The sequence below is a fragment of the Lepidothrix coronata genome, unplaced genomic scaffold (assembly GCF_001604755.1).
Source record: "Lepidothrix coronata isolate B3197 unplaced genomic scaffold, Lepidothrix_coronata-1.0 Scaffold124, whole genome shotgun sequence".
Lineage (NCBI taxonomy): Eukaryota > Metazoa > Chordata > Aves > Passeriformes > Pipridae > Lepidothrix > Lepidothrix coronata.
Window position 1 is genome coordinate 2,799,447 of NW_016690304.1, and position 21,474 is coordinate 2,820,920.

The window sequence follows — 21,474 nt, forward strand, 5'->3', positions numbered from 1 at the left end:
GCTTCGCGGGCCCCCCGTCCATCCCATGTTTGCCGTCAGCTCCTCGCTCCGCCTCCTCGCAGCCCAACGGCAGGAACCGACACACGCGGCGGCTCCGAGCGCCGCGTCCCTTCCGGATCCCCGCAGTCCCGGCTCCGCACCCCGCGGCCGGGCCCCGCCGCCCGCCCCGCGCCGCGTCCCCGGCCCTGCCCACGGGGCCGGGCGGGCGGGGAGCGGGCGCTGCGGTCCCGCCTGCCGAGCCGGCGCCTGCGCGGCAGCGGCGGCCGGGCCTGTCACCGCGCCGCGGGGCTGCTCACGCTGCTCACGCCCCGGCGGTGCCAGCGGGCGGGTTGGGGACCGGAGCGCAGCGCCTCGCCGCCGCCGGTGAGTCCCGCCGGGCCTCTCTGGAGCCGGGCGCTGCTGCCCTCCGGCCCCGCGGGGCGGACGGCAAAGTGGCCGCGGGAGCGGGGCGGGCCGGGCCGGGCCGGGCCGGGCGGCGCGGCCGCGGGCCCGCGGGGGCAGGTGCGGCCGGGCCGGGGACAGCGGGACGGGCGGCGCCGCCGGGCACCCGCGCGGCGCGGAGGGGACCGTCCGCCGCCCCCGCTCCGCCGCCGGGCCGCGCCCTGCCCGCCCTGCGCGCCCCAGCGCGGCGGGCCCGGGGGCCGAGCCCCGCGGGGGGAACGCGGGCTGTGTGCGGCGGGGCGGGCGGGTCCCGCGCACGGGGCTCGGCCTGGACGCGCGTCAGTGCCCGGGCGTGGCGGTCACAGCCTGCGCGAAGCGTCCAGGCGCTTCCCCGGCGGCGCTCGGCGCTCCCCGCTCGCCCGGAGCGATGCGGGGGTTCCCCGCGGTCCTGCCGGGTGTGGGCTCGGGCCGCTCTGACGTCAGTGCCGCGGTGCCCGGAGCTGACAGCGCGGGCTGGCCACGGACAGGGGTGAAAGTGCCGTGATTTGAGACCAAAGTACAGAACTTGGGGCACTGACTCCGAAAAGATAAAAACCAAAACAATCCAGCCCCACCTTCCATGGAAATACATATACGTTTCAAGAGAAAAGAGCGCTTTTCTTATTTTTTTTTCCGTGCTGGAAACAGAGATAAATCTTGGTTATAGAAGTCTTCAAGGACTATAATAATACGTCTTTTCTAACTTCTTGTGTTGCAGGTTGAAGCTTGCCTTGCAGTCAGTGCTGCAGATGTGTGACACGTGCTGTTGCACAGCCATGTCTTAACTGCAGTCTTCCTTTCGATGTCCCCTTCTGATTGTGGTAGGATATAGCTAGGGAAATACTTGATCATGCCTCACCACCTGAGATAGGTAAACAGAATGCAATATATTTTAAGCTGTTTGGCTGTTTTGGTTTGGTTGGTTTTTGTTGTTTTGTTATTTGGGTTTGTTTTTTTCTCAATGAAGCCACAAAAATAAGCATCTTGTTTACTGTATTTTGACTTTTGCAGAGAAAAATAGTTTATCTGCTGTGCTGGCAAGAATTCTGCCCTTTGGGGTATGTAATGCTTAGATGCTAACTGGTGTCTTGCTTCCCTGAGCAGTTTTGTATTTAGGTGGTTTATGTGTGTTATGATCCTGAAGAATGTCTTCCAAGTAATGGTACATATGAAAATTTATAGTAATCTCACATTGGATTGCATTGATTTTTAAATTGCTCTAAAAGTATGGGGAAAATTACTGTCCTGAAAGTACAGTATGAGTAATAGTGAAAACATTGTCATAAATTCTTCCTCGTATACAATACTGAAAATGAAAGAGAAGTGTAGCTTTGTATCCTTTCCAAACAGATGGAGAGTCTGTCAGCACAAATACTGGTAATTGCAATTTAGAGATTAGGGATGGAGGTTTGCTTGGGGGAGTTGTGGCCTCTTTTACTGCAGAGTAGCTGAAGCTGTAGCTGCTGTTGATTGCAGTGAAAGGCTGGGGACTTGAATTTCAGCTCTTTATTTTCTTTTAAATCGTAAGTTCAGTTGACTCATAGTTGTTCAAATGTAATGACTGACACAGCATATTGTACTTCGAATTGCATAACTGGATTGATCAGAGCTGACCAATTTTTTCCAAGCTGTGAGTCAAGTGTTGTTTTTGGAGATGATCTTGAGGCCATACACAGTGCTTTATGGAGTCATGCAGCTCCTTGAGTAAAGAAAGTAGCCAGTACTGTTTCCTTGGAAGATGTTTGAGGTCGTTTCCACTGGCTGGATTTGGTTGTGACTGCTGTTTAAAGAAGTTTTACGAAGAACGGTATTTTAAATTTTTGAAGCAAAGTTTTGTAAAACCAAGAACCTGCACATTTTTTAAAAGTTGTATCTGAAATGGGAAGGAAAGCAATTTACTGCAGAGTTAATGCAAATCCTGTCCAAGAAAGTAAATCACATGTATATTGGTATATCAAAGTGAGCTCATGGATTACATGCTGTATAGAAAATAATGTAAATGTTGGGGACAATACTGAAAAATGTACATTTTCCTTTTTTTTTTTTTTAACAGCTACGGAGAAGGGATATTCTAGAAAACTGGAGTTGGAAGTTCTCTGATCAAGAGAAGCATAAACATGTTGTGCTGGGGAAATGCGTCTTTTGGACAGCTTGGATTGGGTGGAATTGATGAAGAGATTGTTTTAGAACCCAGAAAAAGTGACTTTTTCTTAAATAAAAGTGTCAGAGATGTAGGATGTGGACTGAGACATACTGTTTTTGTCCTGGTTGATGGGACTGTTTATACATGTGGATGCAATGATCTAGGACAACTAGGGCATGAAAAAGCCAGGAAAAGACCCGGTAAGTTTGTAAGTAATGAATTGTGGAGGTTACTTGTGGTTGTGCATGTGGTTTTTGTTTTATTATGCTACATCAAACCCAAGATTGCCAGTGTCTGTGCATGTGCTGAATTCAGGCACAGTAGTTCTTCCAAGAACTGGACATATTTTTCACTGGAAAAGCATTCCTTTGCTTGGATTGCTTCTTGTGATAGTTGGAAACAACCAACTGTGAAACATGGAAGTCCGTCCTATTTGTGTCTGCTGTGCAGCTGGACAGTGCCACTGTTTTTGTTTCTAGCATGGAATCACTTCATTGAAGGCTGTGGGAGACTCAGTGGCTGTTCTAAATCTCAAGGGGAGGTGACCTGCTGCGAGACATGGATTAGCATTGTACTATATGTATGGGTTTGGCTGCTGAAATATGAGTATTTGACATATCACAGTCGAGAAACTTACTGTGTGTTTTTTTAGTTGTCTAATATGTGATGTAGAGCTGGTCTGATTAAAGCAATGTTCTTTTTTTTAAGAACTAAAAACTTTTGATAAAAGACGTATCAGCATATGCAGCACTACAGGAAGAATATTTGGAAAAGCCTGAAGGCTGCCATGTGAAACTTCTTAGGGCTTTTTTCTTCTTCCTACCTATGTCCTCTGTGTGTTTCTGCTCCCTGCTAGTGCAGTTCTAGAGCAGAAGTGGGTAAACATCTTGCAGGGACTGCAGAGGAGTGTACACATGGGCTCTCTCCAGAGCTTGCTTGTGAGTCATAGCTGGTGCTGCTGAGAGCCAGGGAACAGTGCTGCTCACACTACTCACAGCAGAACATAAACTGGAAAGGCTTAGTAAGAGTTTATTCTGATCACTCCTATAGCAATTTTACAGCTTGCTTGGCTCAATAATTGACACAGATTTTTCAAATGGAAATAAAGTGTCATGCGAAATTTTAGTGGTTCACCTTTACTCAGAGCTTTGGCTTTGATGCCAGTTAAAGATTCTTGGTTTTTTTGTGTAATTGAGATGTAAGTTTTTTGAACTAATTTGGTCTTCTGTTGGGAAGCTGTACGTGGATATTAAAACTGATAGACTTTAATCCTGTGCTTCATGAACATAGAGAAACTGAGAACTCAGCTTGTCACTTACTCTGACTGCTTGTTGCCCACTTTGAAAATTATGCTGAATCATCTTTAAAAGTTAAAACAAAAATATCTGACTTCTAGTTTGTATGACCTTTCATATGTAATGGACCTGCTATAATTTTTTTTTTAACACTCTCAGACACACCAGTCATGAGGATTGTAGCCTCCTCCTCCCTAATTTTCCTTTCACCTACAGGTTGCTGATTATACTGCTGAGTGTTGTACTGTGAAGTCAGGGCATTAGTCTAAAGAGGCTCAGTATCTTTACAGATGGGTGGATGTTCTCTTTTGAATGCACTTCTGCTCACTGAAGATAATTTTGTTGCTGACTGCGTGTCTTTGCCACCTCCATGTCACCACTGGTATTATTTAGCCGTGCCTTCCCTCTTTGCTCCCCACAGAGCTCTGCTTGCCACAGGGATTGTGTGAATGTTCCTTAATCCATATTAGGCAGAGTCAGCCTGGCTAGTTCAGCAGCTGGTGAAGATAGCCTGAGCTAATCTGTGTGCTGGTGCCCAAACTGGAGAGCGCTTCCATGACCTCTTCCACTGGCACAGCTGTGGGAGACTCGTGGCTGAATTGGGGTGGTAACCTCTTTAGTCAGACCAGCTGTATGAAAGAACTTATATCTGCTGCCTGTGTTAGTTTATTTTGGAACCTGAGCGCCTGTCATGTTGCAGATAACGTTAGCTATTGTTTTGAAGTTGACTTAGGCTGTTCTAGCCTGTGTTTGGAGAGCACGTTACGTTGATGATACCACTGGCTTTTTCAGTGGTGAGAATGTCCAAGCAGGCTCTTATCTAAGGGGACTGTTAAAAATTCCAGCTTTAGTGACAGGCCCTAAGGTATTTCCCCATGTTATTATTGCTGAAATAAAAATGTTAGACTTCTGATCACAAATCATAACCCCAAAAAACCCTCCTTTCTAAGTATATTTAAGGGTTTTGATGCAGGCTACTGGAAAAAAAAAGTGACAGATATTTTAGTGTGTGCTTTTCAGAGGCATGCACTGTATGGCTAGAAAAATTACTCTTTAGGATCTGTTTCTACAGTATTTTGCATTATAAAGAGGACATTGTGCAGCTCATTGCAAAATCAGTAGCTTTAGTCTGTAATTTGCCCTGCCTTGTTGTGCAGGCTTTTTTCTTAATAGTGAATAGGTGAATTTAATTTGCTGTGGTGGAATGTTTTCCTCTTACATAATATCTACACGTGTAGTCATTTGACAATAATCTGTTTGACCTTAATGTTAACTGGGTTTCTGCCCTCATTTTCAGATGGCAAGGTCAGAAGGAACCATTAAGATCAAGCTGCAGTTTTTGTGCACTTGGGTGTGTTGTTCCAGATACAGTTGTTATTTGGCTACTTTGGGGTGTCAAATTTAACTTTTTTCTCCTAGAACAGCGTGCTTACAATTTTAAATAGAGGGTGTTTCAGCAGGCTCCTGGGCTTACTTCAGTGTCATTTTGATTCATATCGTAGTGCTGAATAAAAGTGTCTGTAACTGCCCTAGCTTCTTAAGAGTTTTTTTGTTTTTTTTTTTTTTAAACAACTAACTTTATTTGTTTGTTTCTTTTTTAGAGCATGTTGGTGCACTGGATGCCCAGAATATTGTAGCTGTATCATGTGGAGAAGCCCACACCCTTGCATTAAATGACAAGGGTCAGGTATATGCTTGGGGTCTGGCTACTGATGGACAGCTTGGCTTGCCAGGAACAGAGGAATGCATCAGAGTGCCCAGGTTAAAAATAGCAGATAATAAGTTGCCTTTTTTTTTTTCCCTAAATAATGTGCTTAAGTCACATCAGTTAATCTATTCTGCTGTTATAGTTTAAAGCACACAGAAGGTGTGTATTAGCTATGACACTTGCATTCTGTAGGCAGTTTCCTTTCTCAAAAAGTCAGCTTATGTGGGAAGTGTGTTATGGGTTTGCTTGGTTTGGTTTGTTGCTTTTTGGGATGCTTTTGTTTGTTTGTTTGTTTGTTTTTTTAATAGTCCTCTATTAAGAATGAGAGTTATGTTGGAAAAGTAGGATAGGTATTTTAAGAATGTAAATGGGGGTTGATAACTGCCATTTAAGAGAAGGTGAAGAGAAGTAAAGTGTTAAACTTCCAAAACCGGTTGTGGGAGTACATTTGAAGAAAGTACTTTTGCTGTCTGATCTTTGTACTTCAGCCTTCTCCCCGAAGTTTTACAGCTGTGATCAAACCTAATTTTAAAAATGAACGCTGTCCAGGTTCACTTGCTTGTTCCCAGGACAAGCATTCTAGCCACCTGAAATCCACATTTTCAGTGTCCTGAGTAGGTTCACTGAAACCAGTGTGACTGTCTGTAGCAGTGAGTTTGTATGTTTGCAAGCTGGACGTTTTCTTTTCTAATTATTAACTTTTTTTTTTGCCTAGGAAAAAGACACACAAAAGTGACAATTCCTTGGAGCTTTAGTAATTCATGACTATCTCTGACACGTGTATAAATATGAAAAATATGAACAACAAATACCAAAGATGTTATTTCTGCATCAAATTTAAAAGCCAACAGGCCCTTTAGAAACTTCTGGTTTTCCACTGAAAATGGAAAGCATACTAGTTTTAATGCACATTTGGATGTATTTGCAGCTTCTTTATAATATTGTGCAAAATTTAATAGCTCTGTAAACTGAAGTTTTGATTGACGTTAATGTTGGTAGAGATGAAAAATAGTGTTCAGTTTTTACCAGAGAGTAATTACATTTTTATATCTAATATTGACATGAAGAAGACTGTAAAACCTTTCTTCTTTTGGAAACTGGGAAGTAAGAATTGATTTCTTCTTGCATTCTTTATTAGTTCCTCCGTTCAGCTGTATGACATCTCCTTCTAGCACATGAACCTCCCTGATTCTTCATTATGGCCTTTTACAGACTTAATTTGAAAATAAGACCAAACCTGTCCTTAAAAGCGTTAGAAAAGCAGCTGTTTTGACTTAAGGCTTTACTAAATACCTTCTGGTTAAAGTTAGGATGTTTGAATTAGTTTCATGTGTGCTTGAGTGAAAAGGATTCACTTTTTGTATATTATCTTTTGATATGACTTTATATTCCATACCACAATCTAGTAGCTTAATTCTTTCTCTGTTTTCTTACCCCAATAGAAACATTAAAAGCTTATCAGAGGTCCAAATTGTTCAAGTTGCTTGTGGTTACTATCACTCCCTAGCACTCTCAAAAGGTAAGCCAGATTATTCTGAAGTTTTGTGTAATTTCTTACCAGGTTGTTCAAGTTTCCAACATTTATTTTTAATTTCTAAAAGGAAATGTTTTTATAGAACATGCTACCGCTTAACACAGGTGGGATTTCAAGTTGGTATGGGCAGTGTAATTTAATGATGGAAGCCTGACTTTAAAAAATGAATGTACAGACAAATGTCATGTTTGTTCTGCTTTTATTTCTTTTTGTTTTAATTTGGTTTTTTTTATCATCTGGCTTTCAGGTAACTTCGTTGTTAAGCTGTGTTGGTTTTTTTGGTCCCATTTCTTTCTCATCCTGCTGGGATGTTGCTTTGCCACTAGTCTGTTTTAACCTGCATCTTCATGTTACTGAGACTTGCAGGAGTGACTCCTTTTGGCAAAACCTCTGTTTTCTGTGTACTTCCATGATTAAAATGTAATGTCACGTTATAACCCACCCTTGGAAAGGTCTGGCCTCCCTTGTCTGATTAGTAAAGCTCTCCAGAAAGGAACGTGAATTTAAATTTGTTGCTTGCTTGTCTCGTCATGACAAGAGAGAGTTGTGACCAAAACTTTCACTTGGAAGAAGTGGCTCCTGGAAAGTGTTAATGGAAACTTAGAAACTCAAAACAAAAATTCCAGGAAGATAGTAGTTTGTTTCTTAACAGTACATGTTTAAAATACAAACCAGATAAGGTGTGGGGAGGGAGGTGTTCATTGTATACAAATGATTTTTTTTTTTCCTTTAAATATAGTAGTTTACATGGCCTATATGTGCCTTGATTCTGTGTGTGACTCTTCATGGCCTCATATTTTCTGTGCCATAATGTATTCCCAAGTGCCTTTATCCTTATAACCCAAAGAAATGCCTTTGTTTCCAGGGCAGGCAAGCAGAGGTTTACAAATAACCCTTTGCCTGAGTTAAGATCAGCAGCAGAATGTGGGGAGTATTAGAGTTGTACTGGTAAACATTCTGTTGGTCAAAGGTGCAAGAATGTCATAAATTTTAGATTTTTAATTTAAAATTAACTCATTGTTTTAAATAATTACAGGCTTCACGTACGGCATCACTATCCTATTGCCAATTCATAGATCTGCAGCTCTGTTTCTGTTCTTGACATGCACTGTTGGGGTTTTTTTTTGGTTTTTGTTGTTAAATAAATAAAATCTGAGAGACCTGTACCCCAGGGGATGGGTTTCATTGTTTTCCCATCTTGATAAAACTCTTATGGGAAAGATGGAGATAGGAGAGACACAGGAAGCATTGTGAAGGGAACACTGCTCTTGGAAATGTATCACATCAGCAAAAGCAAAGTGTTTTGTGATGAAGTGTTGATCTTTAGGATAGTAAATACCTCAGCAAAACAGTGGTTGTTCAGTAGAATGTTTGGAGGCAATCTTAACATAAATAGCTCTTTGACTTGTCATTCTTTAAAATGATTTTTTCTTTGTAAGGCATCGAATGACATTATAAACTTTGTGCTTCGTTGATCATATGATGAAGACATTGTTTTGAAATGTGTGTCTCTTAAATTGTGTGTGAAAATTCAGTGTGTTGCCTTAGAAAAGCTTAAATGAGGCTTTTGATGGGAAATTGGAAAATTTTGCGTGTCCAGTATTGGCAGATCTCTCCATAAAAATCTATGTAGTAGTGCAGCTTCCAGTGGAACACTATCTTGCTTTGTAATAATCAAACTCAGTTGATCTAACACTGTTGAAACAGTAACGTTAAGAGAAGTTTTAGGGGTTTGAATACTATTTAAATACTTTGTCTGGTGAAATATTTGAGTTGAATGCCTGCAAATTACACAAGAATGCTTAGCTTCAGAAGTCAGTAATTTGTAAGCATTTTGAAACTCAAACATAACTTTTAGCTTTTCTTACAGTGGATAAACATAGTATAATTAAACTGTACTGATTGTGTTTCTTGGTTGTTTATTTTTTCCTTCCCACAGGAAGTGAAGTGTTTTCCTGGGGACAAAACAAATATGGCCAGCTGGGTTTAGGTTACGAGTATAAAAAACAAACCTCACCACATATGATTAAATCTCTGCTGGGAATCCCTTTTGCACAGATTGCAGCAGGAGGAGCTCATAGTTTTGTACTGACTCTTTCTGGAGCCATTTTTGGATGGGGACGCAACAAATTTGGGCAGCTGGGTCTAAATGATGATAATGGTAGGTAAACATTGCTGCAGTAAAATTCCATGCTGAAGGGTTTGGGTTGTGAATGCAGGGACAGCAATACTAGAAAACAAGCAGACAGGACAGACCATTGTTGAATGTTGTCAAAGAGTGCTGGTGTCACGTGAGATTCCTGAAGAAGACACAAAGGTGTCTTCTTTCCTCAGTTTTGTAGTGAGAATTCTGACAGTGCTGTGTTGAAATTCTGAACAGTTTAGTAATGAGTAATCTATAGATGGTTTCATGAGTTCAGGTTTTCTCACCGGTTCGTTGTTGTCAACACCGTTGAAAATAAGAAAAGTGTGTTGTAAAGAAAATGCACATCTGAATTAATGCCTTAATTCTGATCACACTCATATAGTAAGAAGATCTCACGTGAGACTTCAGTTGCTTCTCCATATCCTTTGGAATGTGTAGAACCCCAGGTTTTTTTTATGTAGCATCACTTCTCAATAAAATCCCTTTTTTGTGTGCTGATACAGTTTCTTGCAGACATGTTAGCCCACCTAACAGATTTGAAGACATTAGCATTAAAAAGTTGCCTTTGTTCAGCTGGATGACAAAGTTGATTTGTTCTGATGATGGAAGGAAGTTGTGCTCGGGTCTCTTAGGCTTTTATTAATATCAAGCTGTGTGTGTGTGAACACACATCCCAAAGAATACCTACTGACCCTGACTTACAGGAACACTTTAAAAACATGGGCTCCAAAGTGGTTCAGTGCAGTAGTCCCTGTTTTTGCTGCAGTAACACTTCCATCTCCAAGATCCATAAACTCGGTCACAAGGATTTGCATTGTGTGCCAACAATTTCAGAGTGCTTGTTTGACTAGAGCAAAATCAGAATAAACGAGCAAAACTGTTTGGGTTTTGATTTTTACTTAAAAAATAGGTGACCTTCTGCTTTATTAAACTGTTCAGACAGGTATGTTCCTACACTGCTGAAGTCACTGAGAAGTCAGAAGGTTGTTCATATATGTTGTGGAGAAGATCATACTGCTGCCCTTACGAAGGTACAATACTTAAAGATATGTTTCTGCTTCAGTTTTTTTAATGTTTCCAGGAAAAGGTGCTGTCTGAATAGGAAATAATAAACTAAATTCTGAATAAATGGCTTCTAAGTTTATTGGATAAAGTTGAGGAAACAGTGGTTAAATATTTGAAAAAAATCCCCAGTACAGGAAATTTTTCAGCAGTCTTTTTGTCAGAGTTGGTGAAATTGAGCATACAAAATATAGCATTTTTGACAGGAAACTCTGTGTTGCATTATTAAAATTATGCAGGTATTGAATTTACTTCAGTGTATCCTAAAGGGATGAGCTCTTTTCTGACTGTAGTGTCTCTAGCATTGCTGTGTTCATGATCAGACCAAATCACTCACCAAGTAGGATCATGGAGAAAACAGACTCCTCCTTGGGGAAGTACATTTATTGCCAGTCACGAGTGAGAGTACAGTTAATGAGGAATTACATATTGCAGGTATTATTGTGTGAGGTTCTGAAAAATGGGTCACTTATTTCAAAATGGATTTGGGAAAAAAAGAACGTGTTCTGTGTCAGTGCAGTGTGTTTGTACAGAGACGTAGGAATTAAAATTAATTATTGATGATTAAAATAGAGAGGTGATATATGTCAAATTGCCTGATACAGAACTGTTGGCTAAATGCATTATTTGGAGCCTTACTTTTAAACTTCTAAACTTATTTGGAAATATTTGGCAGCAGCATAGAATATATAATGCTGCTGCTCATTTTTACACTCATTTTAGTGATGAATATTGTATTTCAAGCATCAAGTTATGGTAAGTGCATTTATTTTGTAGTGGGTAAAACAATACATACATGGCTTAATTTAAATGATTGACTCTTGGACTTTTCGGGTTTAATAGTTGAATTAGACTTCAGCATTTAAATAAGTATATGTTAATGTTTAGACATTTCCTGCTTCCCACTCAGTAAAAAGTAACAATTTATAAACAGAATATTTTGAGCTTACCACTGAGAGGAGTAGAAAACAATTTTGCCTGTTCAAGATTTGGAAAAGTGACTAAATAGCCAGTTCATGTCCAAATCTCTTGAGTTCAGAGTGTTGTTATAGAAGGCATTAGGATTTTGGAAGTAATTATTTTTAATGTTTTATTTCTGGAGAGGGAAAAAAACCACCTGTGTTTATTTACTTTGGGTAAATGTATGGCTTTTTAAAATATGTTTGTTTGAATTTTTATACTGCAGCAAGTTAAAACTTGTTTTGAAGAGTATCTGCATAAATATGCTCATACCTTGTTTATGCAAGCTTAATTTTCTACAGTGAGAGGAAAAGACTGTTCATAAATAATTGCTTTTCATCCTAAAATATTCTCTCATTTGGAAAAAAATGTGTCAACTTCCTTATCCTGAAATTTATATTGATGTTGAGCTTTGGGAAATACAGAATGTTAAGCAAGCAGCAATCTGTAACTTGCCTTCTAAATGCTTCTTTTCCTTTTTCATGTATAGAAGTTAACTTCAAACTTGCTTTAAAGCTGGTGGACTCAGTGGATAACTCTGTCCTTTGCATGAGAGGCCTTGCAGAACCAGGGGTTTTGATACACCTGTTGTAGACAGCACTGTGTATATTTGTGAGCACTGTGCAAGTCCTGAGCTGCAGAAAACCCTGTCACTGTTTGTTATCCTGACTCAGTGACGGAGCCTGATTTGCTCAGCAGATGTGATGATTTCCAGCTGAGGTCCAGGCTGATGCAGAGTAGAATTGAAAGAAACAGCTTTTCATTTTCAAATGCTTTGAAATTGTAAAGTTTCAAAGTTGTTGTGAGGTAAGTTGCATGATTACTTGCCTTACAACACTGCTGAAATATTCTGATTTCTTATGCTTTCAAGTAAGGAAGCTGTTTCAGTCAGACTCTGCACATCTGCCTGAGGAGAGCAGCTTCCTGCTTGCTAATTGCATTAGAATTTGTATTCAGAGTTTCAAAGCCAAAGCAGGAGCGGGAGTTTATATACTGCTGTAGTTTATCAAGAAAATTGGAAAAGAGAAAAGAAAAATGAGGATTAGTGTCTGTGAATGGCACAGGTTAATGGCAGGACTGTTGTACAGTGATATGGAAATGACACGAGCGTGATTTAACATGAGTAAGGTAATACTTCATAGCTGTGCCACATTTTCATAACTCCAGTTAACTTATGACCCTTTTGTGTCTCAGGGCCCTCTTATGCATATGTATTTTCTGTCCTTTCCCCACAGTCACAAAATCATCAGACGAGGAGATTTATTATTAAATTCGTAATTTCTGTTAAGTTTCTTGTTGTGAGATATCCTATAATTTTAATGCAAATAATTTATTTGTTTAGGAAGGTGGGGTTTTTACATTTGGAGCTGGAGGCTATGGTCAGTTGGGTCATAACTCTACCAGCCATGAGATAAACCCAAGGAAAGTTTTTGAACTTATGGGAAGTGTTGTCACACAGATCACTTGTGGCAGGTAAGGCCTATTCTGTGCTAGCACTGTGAATCTTAAGGGTGACTTGTTTTGTGTGAAACTTCATATCTATTGCAATATGAAGTGGGGTTTTCCTTACCCTTCATGGTTAGGGAGAACAAGCTGATCCCTCACAAAAGGTATTTAAAGATGTTATTGGGATTTTAATAGCATTCAGTAGAAGAACTAAAGGAAGTTATATGTTTGAGAGGCTCTGATTCTCTGAACTGAAAGTGTGAGCAATAGTGTGAAGTGTGCAGGTGTTTGTTGCTGTCACTTCGTCTTTTCCTATTAAAGAACAAGTGTGTTTGGGAAGGTATGTGAGCAGCACTGAGAATAAGTGTAAAATTTGAAAACATAACCTGTTTTATGAAGTACCTGTAATACTGTGTGGCAGTTCAGTTCCTCATGGTTTTTTTATTCTTTATATTACAATAGCACTCAAGAAAGGGAAAAAATTCCCAGCACACATGAAAATACAAAGAATTGCACTCTAAGAAAAAAAAATGAGAGAAGCAGCACAATCTTTTTAAGAGAGGGGCTCACCATTATTTGGGTTAAAGAATATATAAATGTAAAGGTTTAGTTGACATCGTGTGCATTCACTCCCTTTCCACAATTTACAGAAATTCACTGCTGGTTCTTCTCAGGCTTGTGATTGGAGAGAGGACATCTGGAGTTGAGAAGGATGGGAGGTGAAAGGGGATGGAGGCAGTCTGGTAGAAACTGGACATTTCTGGATGTCTAGAGGTGTGCTGTAAAGGTCGGATGGGGGCTAAGCACTGGCATTTCCATTCCATGAACTCTGCCATGGCAATGGGATATTACCTATTGGAGTACATGCCAGTGTATTGCCAGGAGAGAAGTGGAGCACTGGATGTGACAGGACCTTTACCGTAGTGTTTAACAGAGTTCTTAGAGTGGCAGCACGTTATAATGCTTGGGGTTTTGTTGCTGACTTCTGTTTGCCCTAGGCAGCACACGACTGCCTTCGTTCCTTCCTCTGGAAGAATTTATTCTTTTGGACTCGGAGGAAATGGGCAATTAGGTACAGGAACAACCAGTAACAGGAAAAGTCCCTTCACAGTGAAAGGAAACTGGATTCCCTACAGTACTCAGTGCCCCGTGACCACAGGTAAGCAACAGCTGGTGTATTTACTTCTTGGTTTCCTGTTGCTTCATAGTGTCTTAAAATTGTTGAGATTTAAACTAAGTATGGGCTATCACCACTTTCTTCCAAGCAGTTTGTTTCCACTGTGTTCCCTACAGTCCATTCCTGCTGTAGGAAATACATGCTTACTTCTGTTGGGTTAGGTCCTCTGGTAGCACTACAGCTAAAACTTAACCTCAGGTAAAGATGGTCTCAACTATTGTATTGCAAAGATATGCTTCAGTGAGGTTCTGCAACAAAGGAGCCTTTTTCTAACCAAGTGTTGATTGCAGTGTCTTAATTATTTTTCAATTTCACGTTTTCACAGTGCCCTGTTTTTTGTTGTTATTGCAGAAAGTGAGGAGTGTTACTGTGTCAAGAGAATTTTCTCCGGTGGGGACCAAAGTTTTGCACACTACTTTTGTCCTCAGGTAACAAATTAAATATACTTTGGTTCCAAAGCTTGTCAGAGTTGAATTTTAATTTTTCTTGTGCATTTAAAAAGATTTTGAAGGTGACTGTATTGTAAAGTTTGTTGGAGCAGTGTGGAAGCAAAAGATACTAAGGGAATGTAGCAATTGGAGGACTTGGATCCAGTTAGTGAGTATTACCTGTCAGGAAGCTCTTGAGACTGTCTGGCATAACCTTTTTTCTTGATGGATGAATGCACTTCTTTTCATGTCATAAAGGAAAAACCAATGAAATATTTGAGCTCTTTACTCCTGCCCACTCCTCCTCAGTAACTCCTGACTGCAGCTATTCTGTCTTCTGCTCTGTAGCCATTTTAACTTACCACAACATTTCCACAAAGGAAACAAATGAAGCTTTTTGCTAAAAATTGTAGGTGGTTTGTTACATGATAGTTTTATGCTAATCTTAAAAACTCAGGTATTAAAAGAACAAGAATTAATTAGTTTAAATTCTAGTATTTTAAAAGGGAAAAAAAAGTCTAGAAGGACTTTACAGTAAAAATGGCAGTGTGGAAGTGTGATGGAAAGGAAATGCTACTGGAGGATGAGTTGGGAGGAAAAAACAAGATGAAGTTACGTGGGACTGTTTCCAATACAGCACAGCAGATATTAGAGCATAGGGATTAATGAAGCATCAAGAGTTGAGTGTGTAGGGTGAAAACTAATTTGGACAGAAGGGAAAATGTATTTTAGTGGGGAAACATGTTTGTCAAGAAAAACTGAGTACAGGTCAGACTTGCAACAGCCCCTTGTGCTCAGAGCCTGTTCTGGTTGTACAGAAACAGCAGTTTTTCTAGGATTGTTTGGCTGGGTTTTTTTCTTAATTCTGATTGAGTTTTAACTATTGCTGTATTTGAGAGAAACTTGTCTAGCAGGTGTAGACTGGAAAAATTACTTATAGTATAGGCTTGAAACTTCTCTATTATAACTCCCTCAAAAACTTCCTTGTGTGCAGTTTTCGTAATTACTGGAGTAGTTTCTGACTGACTAATTGAGATGAACTGGAGACTGTGAATGCAGGCATTGTGGCTTGTTCTGTACGAAAAGTATTAGCAATAGATGATCTTTGATGCTGAAAAAGTATCCCTCCTAGTACTCTTTAGTTTGGTAATTTGTATTGAATTCTTTCAAAGTTACGTTGAGCGCTGTACCCCTGGGACCTGTGTGTCCTTGCCAGTCGAGGGGGCACAGCCAAAATCTGTTTGTTTTCCCAAGTCAGTGTTTGGGCAGCTCGGTTCCCTGAGTTGTGTCATTGTGAGTTAAGTGACACTTTGGCTGGACACAAGGGAAATGGCAAGAGGCTTCCTCATCCTGATGCTGTAGGATGGGATCAGAAGTGCTAATTTTTGGCAGCAGATAGTTGTCATACTAAGTCAGCTGTGTCATGCTCAGCAGTCATACTCAGACTGCACCATCAGGAGAAATATTTCCTTTTACTAGCTTAATCTTATTTTTTGTGCTATTTACCATCTCTTTTTGAACCAATGCTCCTACTCAAAACAATGATCTTGGTTCTCCTCTTTACAATTAGAAGTATGAACGGAATTCATTTTACATGAGCAGCACTTCAAGATGCAGCTCCTCTGATGATGCAGTGCACATTCAGAGAAACATGAGTCATTCTCAGGGGAACCTGATGGAAGTGGGGTAGAAGAACAGCTGTCTGAAAAATTGAATGGCTCCTTTTCTGTGTGCTCACAGCTGGGCTGGGAGCTGAGTGGCTCACTGGCTGGAGAAGAGATGCTTACTGCTCATGTCTGAGGCTTGTTCAGTGTTCCCTGTATAGGAGAGTACTGTATGTTTAAGGAGTTTGCTGTTCAGTAAGCTGTGCTGGGAATTAACACACCACTGCTTTCACAATGAATGCAGAAGGGCTTGAATACAGTAAATTTTTCCTTGGGTGTATCTCACAGTAATAGTCTGGGTAGGCAAATTGTCACTCAGTGGAGAAAGGAGCTGCTTGACCACAAGGCTGATTTTTCTGGAAATCAATTTTGTATGCCTGATTCTTTATGCTTTCTCTTAACATTTATTTAGAATATGGTGCCACCAGATGATTTTAGGTACCCTGACCTTTTGAAGCAGATCTGGACTGTGAATGAAACGTTTATTCAAAAATTGCTGACTTTCCCATCTGGAAGACTTCCTGTAGAAATAGCAAAGTAAGTGATGTTGAGGAAAGAAGTTGTCTTTCATAATTTTACTTATGAACTGAGTATTAATAGGGCTTTGGGCATACATAGACAAGGCTGTTTTTAGTTACTGATTTTATGATGTGCAGAGCTTTTGCTGTGCTTTCATTGTTGTGCTTGTTGAGTAGTTTAAATCCTTTAGACTGTGTCTCTCTGTCCCAGTTTAGATGACTATGCAAGATTAAATTATCTAATTGCTCACTGAAAAATAGCAGTACATGTAAAGGAATATGAAAACAACATCTCAAAGTTTATTGCTTCTACTTTAATAAAAGAGGATACAAAGCAATTAAATTGCAATACTTGCTATGATTTAGCTGTCTTAAGCATTTTCTTGAATGGAAGGTTTTATCTTGTATTGTTTACTCCCATTCAAGTCAGAGTCCCATCCTTTGTACAGTGTAATTTATTAGGGATTACGTACAGTTTTCTTAGCAAATGCTAATTTGTAAGAGGAAAACAAAATGTAACATTCCTGTGAACAATTTCAGTGAAATCGATGGAACATTCTCCTCAGCTGGGTGCCTGAATGGGAGCTTTTTGGCTTTGAGGTAAGTGCTCCTGGTTTTAAACAAGTATTCCTGTGGTCAGCATTAAAGGTGGCAGCTGTCTCAGTGTCTCTTGTTTGAGAGGGAATGCCTTCCTGGGGGCTTCCCTGTCTTACTGCTGCACTGAACCCACAGGTTAAACTTCCAGCTCCTTTACTGCCAAGTGTTGTCTTACAGTTAGAGAAGACTTTTTTCCAGTTGCTTCTAAAGTCATACAAGCAATGGAAGTCTGAGACATTTTCATTCCTTAGTTAGTAGGTCTAAAATTCAAGGGGGGGGGGAATCTTGAGTTGTTGAGAACACAGGACTCAGTCTTTCTGTATTTTTTTTCTTTGTGCAGCAATGATGATCATTACAAAACCAGCACTAGATTCTCAGGGGTTGATATGAATGCTGCTAGACTACTGTTTCACAAACTCATACAACCTGAGCATGCTCACATATCTCAGCAGGTTTGTGCTGCATATTTTCCTTATGTTTGGGACTCTCTTTCTACATTACAAGTCTCCAGCAATACTACTCTTGTGCTTGCTCCAACCCTTTAAATATATTTATTTACTCAATAATGTATCAACTGCAAATGTGTAAAAATGTATTGTGTTCTAACAATTAAGTAACACATTGGCATGCTCTATTTTAATATTTACCATACTGTCTTGTCTCTAAATGTATAATAGTCTTAATTTATAACTCTTAATTATTGTTTTCTAGATCAGTTTTTATATAGGTGAGCATTTGTTTGAATTCTCAACTGCATCAAAATAAACAGAATTTTATGATGTGCTGTAGGTGGCAGCTAGTTTGGAAAAGAACCTTATTCCCAAATTGACCAGCTCCTTACCAGATGTTGAAGCTTTGAGGCTGTATCTCACCCTACCAGAGTGCCCACTGATGAGTGATGAAAACAATTTCACAACATTAGCTATTCCTTTTGGAGCAGCTATTCTGAACCTAGAAAAAGCTCCTTTGAAAGTTCTTGGTAAGAAACTGAATTTCTACTGTTGAAACTAAGGATCTCTAGATGAAAATATAAAGAAGTTCCATCAATAAAGACTTGGTTGTGGCAACACCTGCTGTGTATTTACAGTTCAGTGGAATTCCCCAGTGAGAAAGTTAAGGCTTAACATTGCTTGGTGTAAGAAAACACTTATTCTGTTGCTTCTGGGTGAGTTAACAGGCCATCCCTATGAATGCATCTGGTATTTTAAGTTCTGGAGGGATTCCATTTGGGAGGAGTTAAACCGTGCAGTTCAATGTATTTGCTATGTGTCTTTGCCCTTTAAAGTGACAATTATGTGGTCAGACAGCTAACAGGCTCTGAGCAGCTCACTGAAGTGTTGCAGAGCAGATGTTCTGTTGGCTTGGTTCTGCCTTCAGCACCTGTTCTCTTGCTTCTGAGCAGTTCATCTTTTCTCACTGATGCTAAGACGTGGTCTTCAAATGTGCAACTGAGAGTAGCTCTGTTTTTTGGCTCTACTTCCTTGCACCTGCTTGTTGTGACTCCTGTCAGCTGAAATTCAGCTTAAAGAACCGAGATTTTAGAATATTTCCTTTTTAATTGATACCTTTTTGAGAGGGTCCTTTCTTCTTCCTCAGTTATTTTTTGCCTTGTAACCTGTCTCTTGTGCTTTTCAGTAGTTTTTGGTGAGAGTAAAGAGCTTGTCTGCTGTAAAGAAAAGCAAACTGATAATTTTTTTTAAAGGGCTGATGTGTAACAATGATGTGTTAAAACTTTTTTTTTTAGGTAATTGATAATTATGCTTTCTAGCCAGACCTGTTTTTTTGTTAAAAGGATATCCTGGCATTGCAGTGGCAGTACAAAATTTGTGTTCACTGTGTGTTGACAGAAAATTGGTGGTCTGTACTTGAACCTCCACTGTTCCTCAAGATAGTGGAACTCTACAAGGATGTCGTAGTCCACCTTTTGAAGCTGTGCAAGATTGGCCTTCCGCCTTCTGATAGAAGAATACTTACCAATTTCCTGCACACAGCTTTCAGAGTTCTGGAAATACTGCACAGAGTATGTTTATGTCATTTTTAAGCAATTACTTCACTGTTTGTCAGCATCTGTGTCCTGTGTAGTAGTTAAAAGTTAGGTTACTAAAGAGTTAAAATACTTAGCATTTCATCTACAGAAATACCTGTAGTTGTTCTCTCTGGACCTATGAACCATTGGGATTTGGATTTTGTTAGGATGCTTCTGGATTAAAATTATACTGTAGAGACAAGCCTTCTTATAAGGCTTGTATAAAGTTATTTTTCCATGTCTCCTTTTTTTGGGGTTTTTTTTTTAAAGCTTAATGCTTTTAAATGAAAACTGTCCCTCTTCTCACAGGTAATGGAGATAGTGTTCATACTATAATTAAGAACAGAGTTATTGAATCATAGTTCTTAAACTTGTGCAAATCCAGGAGCAAGTATTTATTGCATTGTATAGTGTATATGTATATTTTCAGTGTTCCTGTGAGATGACACAGTGTTTCAAAGTGGCAGCATTGTTATGTGATACTGTATGCACAGTTAATTTTATTTTTCTTTGAATCTTTGATGGGATTGTGAATAATCCATATATCCATTGTTTTTTGCTTTCTTGTAGGCACTGTTGTTTTTCTAGAATTTTTGTAGTAGCTGGGTATCTGTGGCTGATGTATCAAATGCTTGAAAAACATGGAAAATATCCCTCTGAAAGCTAATAAAAAAATAAATTGCACTTCTTTAGGTAAATGAAAGAGGCCAAGTTATACAGTATGACAGATTTTACATTCATGAGATACAAGATTTGATAGATATCAGAAATGACTATGCCAACTGGTTCCAGCAGCAGGTGTTGGGAATGGTAAGTTGTGTTGGTTTTTATCTGGGTTTTTGTGGGGTTTTCCTCCCACGTTTTGTTTTTGTTTTATCCCTTTAGAGAGGTCTGTAGGTTCTCTAAACATGGGCACTTCACAGTTCACTGGTGCTGAACAGGTACGAGCTAAGGAAGAATTGTTAAGTAGCAGTGCTTCTTCTAGGGTGTCATTTTTAGGACTAACACTGCTCAACATTTGAATCTGTCAATTGAACAGTGATTTAGAATGCTGTCACTTGAGACTTGCCATGTCAGGAAAGTTAGGAGAGTAGTAATTCATGATAGGAAGATGTCCAGAATTGTCTGCATTGCTGTATGAGAAAGCTGAAACTGTCTTGGATAATGAAGGCAAGAAGTGTAGTAGGGAGTTGCAGGGGCAGACAACTGATGTATTCTGAGTATGGCAACAAGAACTGAGGTAATTAATTCCCGGATCTGTAAACAGAAGAGTAATAAATGGGAGTAAATTACTGACTGTACAAAAAATTAGGGAGTTGGATAGGTTTTTGCCACGGTTCTTTGACTTGAGTCAGGTTCTTCTGACTGTTGAGTAATGTGCTTTTTCTAACCAACCTAAATTTAAGTTTTTTGCAACAGCACCTGAAAGGTCCTGAACATGGGAGACCTACTTTTGCTGTGTTTTATGAATGCAGAGGAAGTGATGCTGTGTCCCAAAGAATTAAAATTGCAATGTAAAATAATAACAGTGGGGCCGCTGGGGAGCGTAGGGAAGCAGTGAGTCAGCACTGGCTGGGCTGACAAAATAACCAGTGTGTGAGGAGGCTGGGGTTGGCAGCTCAGAGGGGTGGTATTCTAAATGTCATGGGGAAGCCAGGGGGGAGCACTGCAGGGCCCTGGAACTAGGGACAGGCTGTGTATTTGGAACAGAGGAGGGTACGGAAGTGGTGGGGTTTTAGCAACCATTGCAACAGTTCTTTCAATGGCCATGAACACATAGTGCAGATGTCATGATTGGAGAGGACAATACTGAGTATGGGAAAATGAGAGCTGGAAAACTGCTTTGTAAAGTCTTAAGCTTCATTTGTTAACTAAATCAGAAGACTGAGCAGTACCTTTGACGTTACTGTTAATGTACAAGGTACGGCATTTTCCTGTAATCATTTGTACAGTTTCAGGTTGAGCAGAAAAACTTACTTATTATAGGACTGAAAGAAATTCCGTGGTCTTATGCAGATCTCCTTTGTACATAGTTTTGATGGTCTTTTCCTGCCTGCATATCCACCAGTTTCTTGTGTTCCTCCTCTTAAAACTATAAGAAACCCTACTTGCCTGTCGAGTCAGTGGAAATGAATCAAAATTTCCTTTGCCAGTGTAACTCTTGTTGCCATAACTTGTGCCAAAAGTGTTTATTCAGTTCCTTAACTGAAATAGAGAAGAAAAGAGAATCTGGGAAGTGTACAGAGTATTCTCAGAAACTTGGAAGAAAAAAACTTCCATTCTTTCAACAGTAAGAAAAAATGAGTGGGGGAAAAATTGAAGGTACTAATAATGAACTATTGATTTGAAT

At 40.0% G+C, this 21,474-nt stretch overlaps 1 protein-coding gene across 3 annotated transcripts in view; it reads left to right on the forward strand.

Annotated features, from left to right (window-relative positions):
- Nucleotides 1-257: 257 nt before the first annotated feature.
- The window catches only part of HERC4 (HECT and RLD domain containing E3 ubiquitin protein ligase 4), a 31,093-nt gene continuing 9,876 nt past the window's right edge, over nt 258-21,474 (forward strand). For 2 of the 3 annotated variants that reach the window (XM_017826117.1, XM_017826119.1), the window contains exons 1-16: nt 258-363; nt 1,139-1,291; nt 2,474-2,763; nt 5,460-5,619; nt 7,009-7,085; nt 9,040-9,261; nt 10,186-10,277; nt 12,611-12,741; nt 13,713-13,873; nt 14,243-14,319; nt 16,396-16,520; nt 17,042-17,101; nt 17,439-17,550; nt 17,888-18,077; nt 18,946-19,118; nt 19,818-19,934. In XM_017826117.1, coding sequence (XP_017681606.1) covers nt 2,538-2,763; nt 5,460-5,619; nt 7,009-7,085; nt 9,040-9,261; nt 10,186-10,277; nt 12,611-12,741; nt 13,713-13,873; nt 14,243-14,319; nt 16,396-16,520; nt 17,042-17,101; nt 17,439-17,550; nt 17,888-18,077; nt 18,946-19,118; nt 19,818-19,934 — 1,923 coding nt within the window. In that variant the 5' untranslated portion in view covers nt 258-363; nt 1,139-1,291; nt 2,474-2,537. The remainder of the gene's footprint in view (nt 364-1,138; nt 1,292-2,473; nt 2,764-5,459; nt 5,620-7,008; nt 7,086-9,039; nt 9,262-10,185; nt 10,278-12,610; nt 12,742-13,712; nt 13,874-14,242; nt 14,320-16,395; nt 16,521-17,041; nt 17,102-17,438; nt 17,551-17,887; nt 18,078-18,945; nt 19,119-19,817; nt 19,935-21,474) is intronic. The other variant, XM_017826118.1, reaches the window with a different exon arrangement.